The sequence below is a fragment of the Sphaerodactylus townsendi genome, linkage group LG04 (assembly GCF_021028975.2).
Source record: "Sphaerodactylus townsendi isolate TG3544 linkage group LG04, MPM_Stown_v2.3, whole genome shotgun sequence".
NCBI lineage: Eukaryota > Metazoa > Chordata > Lepidosauria > Squamata > Sphaerodactylidae > Sphaerodactylus > Sphaerodactylus townsendi.
The window spans coordinates 65879637-65890679 of NC_059428.1; the positions used below are offsets into that span (position 1 = coordinate 65879637).

The following is an 11043-nucleotide window of genomic DNA, read 5'->3' on the forward strand; positions in this document are numbered from 1 at the left end:
AAGTCCCATATCACACATGAATAAGATCTTCTCAGAATACTACTTTTTGGCTATTTACTGGAATTTGTATTATATTGGCTTTTTTATGTTTTATGGATGGTCTATGTGATAAAGTCCTGTAAATGCTCCAAATATACATTTAATTAGGTTTTGATCATTATGGGATGTAACGTATATGTATTTGGAGGACATCTGTTTGCTAACAGAGGCAAATACTATACAGTACATACACTTATTTGTGAGTCAGCTCCTGCTTTATGTAGATTTAGTTCCGAGTAAATAGGTATGGTATACAACTTACTATTGGAAAATCGTTTTTAGATAGGAAACAAGTAGAATTGTATACTAGCCCATATGACCTTAGTTCTAGAAGAGGCTGTCACACAATAAGTTTTTTCGTTGGTGTTTATATCACAATTTTATACCATTCTTCGTTCTGGTACTTTGTGGCTCTGGAAAGATTATTCAAATAACTGGATGAACACCTTTTGTCCGCAAACTCTGGAACCTCTCGAGGCTTCCCTAAGAGAATTTATAGGGCAGACAGCATAAGCGTAGCAGAAGCCCACATGTCATGTCATATGCCAAGGAAATCCGCCTCCACACAGTCCCGGAGCTGAAACGACCATTGCGGCCGCAGCAGCCTGGCCATCGTGAATGCGTTGGGCGAAGGAAGAACGGGCTTCTCGCCGCTCAAACAGCCAGCAGCTGTTTCCTTGAACCTTTCGGTTCGGTTTTGTGTGCATGCACATCAGTTGTGGCGGCACACGGAAGACAGCGGCTGCCGCCGTTAACGTGGTGGAGAAAACCACAGCTTCTTCCGCTTCCCTTTTTAAAAATGGAAAACGAATCCATTTATGACGATTGGAACTTGTTATAAATATGCCGTGCGGAATCCACATAACCAATTAAATTTCCGCTACATTCTTGCAAATGTCTCCCCCGCCCCCGACTCCACACGGCTAACGCGCCAGCGGGGGGGGGGGGGAGAGCACTCAGTCACTGCTGTCACGTGTTTAACAACGTCCATTTCGGAATCGAGAAGGCTGAGACTGTACTCGGTGGTTCCTTTCGATGGCCGACTCAGGCTCCACCCCTTACTAACCCTGCAATCAGCGTCCAGGGAACATGACGGAAGTGGAGGGGGGTTGTGTCCGCGTCTAGTTCCGCCGTTGTATTGTAGAGCGCAGGCGGATCTGCGTCTCGGAGGGAAGGAGGGGGTCGGTGCTGCGCGAGGCTGTCATGGCGACTAATATCGAGCAGATTTTTCGGTCCTTTGTGGTTAGCAAGTTCCGGGAGATTCAGCAGCAGCAATTGGGCAGGTAATGGGGGAGGGAGCGACACTGGCCGGGGGGGGGGGAGCGCGCGGAGGATTTGGTGATCTGTGAGGAGTAACGGGCGAAGCGGGTGGGGTGGGGGAGGGGCAGACCGGAAGGGCCCCGGAGTGCGGGAAAAGGAGGCACAACGGTGCGGGGACGGGGAGTTCGGTTCTAGGTGGGAGGTTTGTGTAATAGCGAAATAGAAACCCACAGAGAGGCGGCTCAGGAAAAGCAGAAGGAGAGGTCAAGGCCTCGGAGAGGGGCACGAGGCTAGGAAGTGATAGGAGCAGTATTTGGCGAAGGCGGCTAGAAGCTCCTTGTTCGTAAAGTCGTTCTTGGACTTCACTGAGATATCCAGATATTGAATCCAGATATTCGTAGGAGTTCTCATGTAAGACTTGGGCCCTGTCTACACATGCAGAATAATGCACTTTCAATCCACTTTCACAATTGTATGCAAGTGGTCTTTGCTAGTCCGCACAGTAAAATCCAGCTGCTAAAGTGATTTGAAAGTGCATTAATCCGCATATGCGGAAGGGGCCTTGTAGAACCAATTTTAGAACTTTTGGAAGCAGTTCATTTACCTACGGGATGCACATCTGGAGCCTGAACTTAGAATTATTCTTCTGATTCGACTGGTATAACACTAGCATTCTTACGAGGAGATGATTTTAAAAAATGGGTGCCTGTCCCTCAAAGCTGTGAAGAGCTGTATTTTGAGGAAGTAGTCTGAGTAGTAATAGAGTTCTTTTGCAGCAGTCTCAAGTGGAGGCAATTTAAAAAACTGAGGCTCAAGGAGAATGGCAAAATTTTTAAAAAGAGCAACAGTGGAATTAGAGACCTCCAGTAAATAATTCTGTGTGACTACAATGACAGATGTTTGTAAACCGTGCAGTTGATTTTATAAAATTGACAAAAACAAGATTGAAAGGGAGTAAAATGCATAGGCATAATATGCTATACTGCAGAAAGTGGTTACAACAGTAGAATGCAGTGGAAGGAAGGTAATGCAAACAATAAACATGTTAACTCATTTGTGTTAGTGAATAAGCCATCTTGATGGCCCTAACTGGGTAGAAAGCAGGATATTAATTTTGAGATTAAATACAACAACAACAGGAGAAGAGTATAGATAGATGTTTCTTAATGGTTGATTGAAAATTTTTTTTTGGTCAGATTAAATTCTCAGGCAGTTCTGTAGGCTTAACAGTCTTGTTAAGAATTAAATAACAGTCTTGAAATGTTACATTATGGATTTTGGTGGGGATTCCTGGTGAATTATTCAAGGATCTAAAAGTCTTGGAATATGTATTGTAAAGCACCTTAAACTGTAACTGTTAAAACTGGCAGTTTATCCATGTTATTTTGTTTTTTGTTATTAGGATTTTAGTCATAGGTAAAAATAAGTTACAGAATGTTGACCATTTAGTTGTTTACTGTTTAGTTCTTTCATTCACTGCAAAAATATTTAGATTTTGGGAATGATGAGAAGTGATGCTTATTAAAGTATCTGAAGTTTGACTACCCAGATAACATGCAGCACCCAAGGAAAAAATGGGCAGTGCTTACTGGCAGTATCTGGTAGCCATACAGACTTTCCAGTTTGTATCCTATTCCCTAGAAAAAATAGATCAATGCTGTAATTATTTAAATTATATTTATATTATGTCACAGCAGATTTGTAAAGTTCAACCAGCATTTACAATCTGTAGTCTGACATTAACTGTAAGGTACAGTTGCTGAGCCAAGCTGAGTCCAAAGTATATATGCAAAGAGCAAAAAACCTGTAAGATAAACTCCTGCATTGGTGTGTATGTTAAATTGTCAATTAATAATATGAAAGGTTCTTTAATATTAATACAAGAAGGTGCCTATGGAATGTTTTGAAAATCTTTAAAATAGTTTCTGATGCCTTATAGCATGCTGTCTTCATCTACAAATTATTATAAGATGCTTTTGTGGAACAGCATGGTAATTCTTATTTGTTCACATGCCATCATAGAAATACTGTTTCAATACATTTTGGTGCTATGGGAAGAAATCTTTAAATATGTCCACTGTGCTTTACCCATCTACACACACTTTACGCCAGGCATGGCCAACCTATGGCCATGCTGCCAGGGTCTGATGGGAATTGTAGTCCATGAACATCTGGAGTGCCATAGGTTGGCCACCCCTGCTTTAGGCTTTGCCAGCTGCAAGGTAGGAAAAAAGTTGGACAGAAGTAATCTGGTACAGTTATACTAGCAATATATTTGGATATTAAACTCAATTTTTATAATACTTTGAATTCTTTAGTCACTTATAAAATCAATCACACTTAAACAATATATCCTTGAAAATGTTATGTGTCTACAGTATACTCAGCTTTTGTCATTTTAGAATGGTCTTGCATAAGTATCTTCATGCACCATGTTTGTTTAGTAACTAAAAAAAATTCTCTGATTCCAAAATAGAAAATATTTAGTGCATCCCCTCAAAAGTCTGTAGAAACCCTCTGAAAAAACCACTTTAATTGCTATTTTTAATTTATTTTTCTCAAGTATTTAATCTCTGCTTGCATTATAATTAAAGCAAATATTTAGGGGTTGACTATACTGTATAGATTTAAAAGAATACAAAATAACTTTTCTCACCTTGTTTATTTCCTTCATTTATACCCCGTCTTTCTCCCCAGTGGAGATCCAATAGAATTAGCATCATTCTTCTCTCCTCCATTTTATCTCCACAACAATGCTGTGAGGTGGCTTAAATTGATATAGTGTGACTGGCCCAAGGTCACCCAGCAAGCTTTCATAGCGGAGTGGCAGATTTGAACCTTGGTAACCCAGACCCTACTCTGGCACTCTCAGCACTATACTACCCTTTCTCATGTGACCTAATAAATGTCTTAGGAGATAAAATGGCCTTGCAGAACCTTCTGAGTACTTCTTGAGTTGGTTGACCTCAGGTAGCTATTTCGATAGAGTGAGAATTATGATGGAAAAACTATGGTTGACATCATGTGGGCTACCCTAAAAGAGGGAGTAGCTAATTGACGGCTGTCCAAGAACTACACTTGGCACATGGGAACATATATGTTTGGTATGGGGGTTCAGAGCCATGAAAGACTTTAAAGGTCTTAACCATCACCTTGAATTGGATTTGGAGATAAATTGGTAGCCAATATTTCAGTTTTAAAATAGTCAACGTACGTTTTATAAACTCGCCCTGACAATAATTGGGCTACCATATTTTGAACCAACTGCAGTTTCCAGATTGTCTTCAAGGGCAAGTCAGCGTGTTAACACGTTGGAGTAATTCTGTCATGGGGTTTTAAAAAATCAAACATTAGGATGGCCGCTGTGCTATATTAAGAATTTAAATTTCCTTAAACTAAGAATGAATAAAATATAATTATACAAAGGCTTCTTTTATTCCTGCTGCAACTTTATTTGATAGGATAGTTTTGATGCTGTCACTCAAAAGCATCTACTATGCAAAGGTATGTTGCAAAGGAGTCAGCATTTCTGTATGGCATCAAATCTAAAATACTTTGAATGCTGACAAATGATACTTATCTGGTGATAATCCACATACATCTGAGATAATTAGATGACTTGAGTGAGCTCAGCGGCGCGCTTTTGATGAAGCTAAACTATCATCTTATAGGATGGTTTTGAGATCATATGAAAAGGCAGTGAACACCGCAGAGAATAATTATGCATCCTACATTGCATCTGCTTTCTTACACCCAGCTCAGTTATTCAGAATAATTCAATTTCTTGCCTAAGAACTGAATATTTGATACTGGGCAGTGGTTAGTGAGATCCATAGGATCTAAAGATGGCTTCTTCAAGAGCCGTCCTTACCACTGCCTCCTTCAATTTATGCAGCAAAAATTCCGAGGTAAGGAATAAGTTGATTATGTCCCTTAAAGGGGCCTGTACCCCTCCAACTGGCTTTAACAATCCAGGACTGGCACGGGTCCAGGAGGTAAGTAGTCAGCTTCGCAACAGTCATTATTCAGCCTGAGCAAGCTGGCTGAATTGGTTCAGTATAGTGCTAGTAGATGGCCAAGGGACCTTCAGTTCACTTACTTACGGTGGAGCAACAACACTTTATTCACAAAATGGCATGCAAAAGCCTCACAGCTAATGGTAGAATCGCTATTTCTTAGGCAAAATAGTTGAGAGGGCAGTGGCAGGCTAGCTACCAACTTTTCTGGAAGAAACATTGGTTCTGGACCCATTTCATTTCGGCTTCAGGCCTGGTCATGGGGGAGACAGTGCTGGTTACCCTCCTAGATGAAGTCCATAGAAAGCTGGATCAACAGGGTTCAGCACCGCTATTGCCAGTGCTGGGATACATGGGACAGCCCTTCAGTGGATGATCTCCACTGGAGACAGAGGGTAGTGCTCGGGGAAAGGGGGTCTACATGACACACACTGATATGTGAAGTCCTCCAGGGGATGGTCCTCTCCCAAATGCTCTTTAACATCTATACACACCCTATTGGAGTTTCAAGATGTGGTGTCATCAGTATGCAGATGACATCCAGCTATACTTGTTGATGAGTGACCAGCCAAGCATTGTTCCAGAAACACTGGCCATGTGCCTAGGAGCTGAGGTGAAGTGGTTGAAGCAGAGTTGACTGAAACTAAATCCACCCAAAACATAGGTCCTGTGGTTGGGTCTGGGAGGTCCATAGCATGAGATCCAGCTGCCAGCTCTTGACAAGGTTCAGTTAGTACCAGCTTCCTCCCTCGGGAGCCTAGGTGTGGACCTGGATGCCTTTTTTACAGTAAAGGCCCAAGTCCTGGATACTGCCTGGATATTGTCAAGAGGGTTTTTTCACTGCCAAATTTGGCAGCTGGTCCCCTGCCTATCCTGCCCTGATCTAGCCATAGTGATCCATTCAACAGTCACCTCCATGTTCAACTACTGTAACTCACTGTACGTAGGACGACCCCCTCAAGATTTCTTTGGAAGCTACAGCTGACCCATAACACAGTGGTGAGGGTCCTTACAGCGATTCTGGGGAGGGTGCACATTAAACCTCCAGTCTTTGTGCAGTGCCCTTCTATCTTTAATATTTGGCTGTTAGTCACTTTTGTAAAGCAGAAATGGGAGATGCTATCTTTTAAGTACTGTGTATTTTAAATATTAATTTTAGGTTTAGGGTTTTTTTGTATTGGCTGGATTCTTGTTGATCCAATGTTAACCGTTCTGAACCTTCCTTTGGTGGGGAAAATGGGGTAGAAAATCAAAGCACTAACTTTTAAAGATCAGCTACAATTACTATTTAAATCTTGAGGAAACATCGCTTTCAACTTTTTATCCAGATATTTGCAGTTTGGTAGCAATTGTACCATAGAACTATCATAGTAGCAGCCATCCCGCCCCAAGGATGTTGGAATAATGTTGTTAACAATGTTGTGCTAAAGGTGCAGTTTTATAGTTCTAATTTTGCTGTTACGCTATGGAGTTATGATTAATTATCCTGATTACATCACATCAATCCATAATTTCTTGGTACTATGTTAAAACATAGTTGCTGTGACATATTTTAATATGATTTTATACCTATGTTGTCAGTTGGTTTAGGGGAAAAATCTCAAAAGAAAGCCTGTAGAGAACAATGTAAAAATGTCTGAGGACACTTATAATGGTTTCCAGTTTTCTAGTTCTGTCCCCTTTTGTATCCGAACATATGATAACAGCTGCTGATTATCTTAGTTTAAACAAAAATAGAAATGATGGGCAGCATTGTCACTCTGACTGTAGATATAAAAAGGATGCTCATTGTGACTTCTACAGATGTGTCAACTGATGTCAGGTGTGTAATTTCACGGTTCATGTATTTTGCTGGATTTTTCCACAGTGATTAGTAGCAGAATTTTATGCGGTATGAAACCTTTGATACAGAGGACTCTGTAATACAATTTAGCCTGACCTGGGTGGTGCAGTGTAGAGATTCCTCTGGTCTTTTTTCTATCAGGCCACTCACAGAAGGTTCCAGTGGATGCAACTAAAAGCGAGTTGATATATGGGGGTGGGGGAATAGCGGACAGACCACAAGACTCCAATGTTGTTTAATATCTATTTAAGGTCCCTTAGTGAGATCATCTGAGATTTTGGAGTTGGTTGTTATCAATTTTTTGCTGCAACCCGGCTATACAATAGTCTGAATAAGTTGCAAGCCCATCATCTGAGTGTGGTGGTTAAGTGGTTGAGGGGGAACAATGTGAAGCTGTATTATAAGACTGAAATGATGGTTGCGGAAACTACACATTCTTCCCACCATTTATTGTTTCCTGTTTCTGGCTGAAAAGCTGTTAAAAGTTTGGGAGTCTTGCTGAATCAGGTTTCCTGCTGGAGAAATGGTGTCTATGATAGTGAAAAATACTTTTTATCCCAGCTACGTGTTGTTAGTAAGCAGGATTCTTTTGAAAATTTCTTGTCTGACCATGGTGATCTCATATTTCAGTAATTGCAAGTCTAGAGTACTGTAACACACTGTACATGGGGTTACCGTAGACAATGAGCTGGAAATTGCAACTGGTGGAAGACATGGCAGACTTTATTATCTGGAACCAGCCGGTGGGAGCATATCACTTCTATTATGAAGTTCCTTCATTGGATGCAAATTAGTTTTGGGGTCCAACTGAACATCTGTGATAATCTTTGAAGCCCTTCATAATCCACATACTCTCCATCAATGTTCTCATTCACAGTTTGCTCTTTTAAAGGGACTACTGTCAGTACCCCTTGTCTAAAGCATGTTCAGCAACAGTCCAGGCATAATCCTTTGCAGTGGCAGGCCCTTGCCCTGACTAGTATTTCAGAAGTGCTCCTGACCCTGGTTTTCCAGTGAATCTGCAAGGCAGCTGTTGTTGAGATCAACGTTATATGTGGTGGTAGGAGGGGCAGCTAGAAGGAAGTCAGCAGAATTCTCACCCAACTATTGTGCAAGTTCTTCATAGCACTTTATTCCCGAAGTTTGACAGGATCCAATTCATTATTTTATTTAGGAAATGAATGTATGCAAATAAATCTGAAAGTTTTATATTTGCCAAATAACACAGTTTGCTTTTTTTTTTACACTTTAGCATATATGTTAAAATATATTTGTTCTTATTAGGTTTCTTAAACAAGGATCCTTGTGTATTTTTCTTTATTAGTGGAAAGTTAGGTCAACCGAATGGTGAAATAGATTCATCTGAGCAAGTAAAGTCTGCTGATGATACGATTGCATCAATTGGCGTTCTTCAGAATGACCCACTGGTACAGAAGATAGAGCAAGTGTTGTCAGAAGTCTTGGGTGCTGAGCCACAGTACAAACCAGGTAAAGGAGACATTTGATTTCAGTTTTAGATCCATTTAAAAAAGATTAGCTCTGCTTTCTTATAGTTATGTCCTTGCAAAAGGTTTTATTACTGTCTTCCAAAAAAGGATTACACTGACAGGTTTACTATTTAGGTAAATTGGCTGCACATCGAATCTTACATTCCCTATGTAAAATTAACTAGTAATAAATATTTTTTCCTAGTAACAAGAACACAAATATGGTCTCTTAGCTTTCACAAGCTGAATTGTGAAAGCAGTTGTATAGTTGTGTTGAGATGGTAGCTCTAATCAGATTCTGACTAACAGTGCAACCCTATGGTGAGTTACTCTAGTCTAAACCCACTGAAGTAAATGGGCATAGACTGGAATAGCTTTCTGTAGGATTGCACTGTAAGTTGTCTAACAGATAAGACAAATGAAAACCAGGAAAACTTGAGGAAGGCATTTCATTTCCCCTTCCCCCGCTATATTTTCTTTCTCATTCCTTAAAGCCCCCACAGCCTCTCCCCCTTTTCCTCACTTTCTTATCTCCTAGGGTTGCTAACCTCCAGGGTTACAGCAGATTCCCCCAATTACAGAGATCACTTTCCCCTTTAGGACTATCAGTTCTAGGTGGGGAAATTCCTAGAGATTTGCTGTGTGGAACCTTTAGAGGTCAAAGTTTGGGGAGGGAAGCAACCTCAGCATGGTATGATGCCATAGAGTCTATCTTCCAAATCAGCCATTTTCTCCAGGGGAACTGATCTGTGTTATCTGGAGAAAAGCTGTAATTCCAGGTGATCTCTAGACCTGCCACCCCCCAAAAGTAGGTTGACAACCCTAGTTCCCATGGAGGAAATAACTGCTTTGGAGTCAATGGTCCCACCCTTTCCAGGCTCCACCCTCTCAATCACTGTATTTCCTAACCTGTAGTTGGCAGCGCTTATCTCCTTCCCACCCAACAGTCAACCTAGCTTTATCTGCCCATTGTCTTAAGCTCCACCGTGACCCCTGACAGCCTCTATCTAGGAAAAATGTGGCATGGTTTTGTGGTATCAGCCTCTGGGCCTGCTTGTGCAGTAGGGAATAATCAAGGACTTGGGGGATATCTCACTTTCCTTGTATTTTCTTCCAAATATTATTTATTCTTTCACTGATGCCTAGCATCAGCCACTGAGGGAAATCAGTTGCTTCAAGCTACTGGCTCTCCTTTTGTCATTTAAGGTTTTTAAACTACTCTCAATGTAAACTATTCTCCCATTGTGGCTCCAGGTCTACCTTCCCTTCCAGCCCTGCTCTGTTGTTGACTTGCCTGGTGCTGCGCTGGGGAAAAGTGGCTAGGCCTTCTCCTCCTCTTCTCCCCCCAGCCCTAGTTCTTTGAAGGGTAAGTTTGGCCAGGCCTCCTCCCATCCCAGCCCTGCTTTTTTGCTGCAGCACCAGGCAAGTGCAGCATGGCCAGTCTTTCTCCTCCTTCCCCATCCAGCTCTGCTTTTTCACTGGCTGTCACATTGTTGTGTCAGGCGAGCATGGCTAGGCTTTCTCCTCATCTCCCTTCACCCACTTACCTAAAAGCTTGGAGCAGCCACAGGTACCCACTGCAGCTGCAACGCAGATCGGAAGCCACTCCTAGTGTCTGCTGCCAACGCTGCTTGGCCCAGTTGCCTGTTGCAGCATCAGCTGAAGACTGTTGTTTGCTCATGTGCAGATACACTCTTTTTAAAAAGCATGGGAATTTAAATCCCTCTTTTCTTTTCAAATCACAGTTTCTTTGCAGACTGAGGGCAAAATTTCAATGGAAAATAGGTGTCCTCCCCAGTGCTGTGGTCTCAGTTTAATGACGATCCCCTTCACTGATATCGATAGAATGTAAAGAGGAGAGATCTGATGACCAGGCCTTTTGTTTACTATTTCTATAAAATGACTAATGAAAGTAAAAGAAATTAAAGTAATGAAAGTAAAGATTGTTATGTTATGACCTAGTAAATCAGACTGAATTTGACCTGTCCCAGTGAACACTTTTGAGTGAATAAAACCTAATTATGATCCATTCCAACAAGAGTGATGTAAAATGGAACTGTGCTGGATTGCTGACAGACTACAACATGTAGTTTGTGATTCTGATTCAGCTTATATGTCCATTTGGTCAATACTTACTCTGATTTTTTATTACATGTAGATAATCTGGTTTATTACTTTTGCTTTGTGCCTTATGACTTAGCAGCCATTTTGCTGTTTAGAAATAATTACAATTTTATGTTCCTAAATATTTTTCTACCTATGGAGGAAAATACTATTGTGTGATTTGTACACTGCAAATAGTGATCCCAACAAATTGACGGAATGCAGCTTCTCATTTAGCCTTGCAAAATCTAATCTTTTGCATAGATTTTCATATACCATATATACTCGTGTATAA

At 41.1% G+C, this 11043-nt stretch overlaps 1 protein-coding gene across 7 annotated transcripts in view; it reads left to right on the forward strand.

The window, feature by feature from the left end:
• The first annotated feature begins 1153 nt into the window (after positions 1–1153).
• Positions 1154–11043, forward strand: part of SON (SON DNA and RNA binding protein) — a 40586-nt gene continuing 30696 nt past the window's right edge. For 5 of the 7 annotated variants that reach the window (XR_007244264.1, XR_007244265.1, XM_048493423.1 and 2 more), the window contains exons 1-2: positions 1154–1322; positions 8483–8646. Coding sequence is in view for 5 of the 7 variants with exons in the window: in XM_048493423.1 (XP_048349380.1) it covers positions 1243–1322; positions 8483–8646 (244 nt within the window). In the remaining 2 variants the exon portion in view is untranslated. The remainder of the gene's footprint in view (positions 1323–8482; positions 8647–11043) is intronic. The other 2 variants (XM_048493421.1, XM_048493422.1) reach the window with 1 other exon arrangement.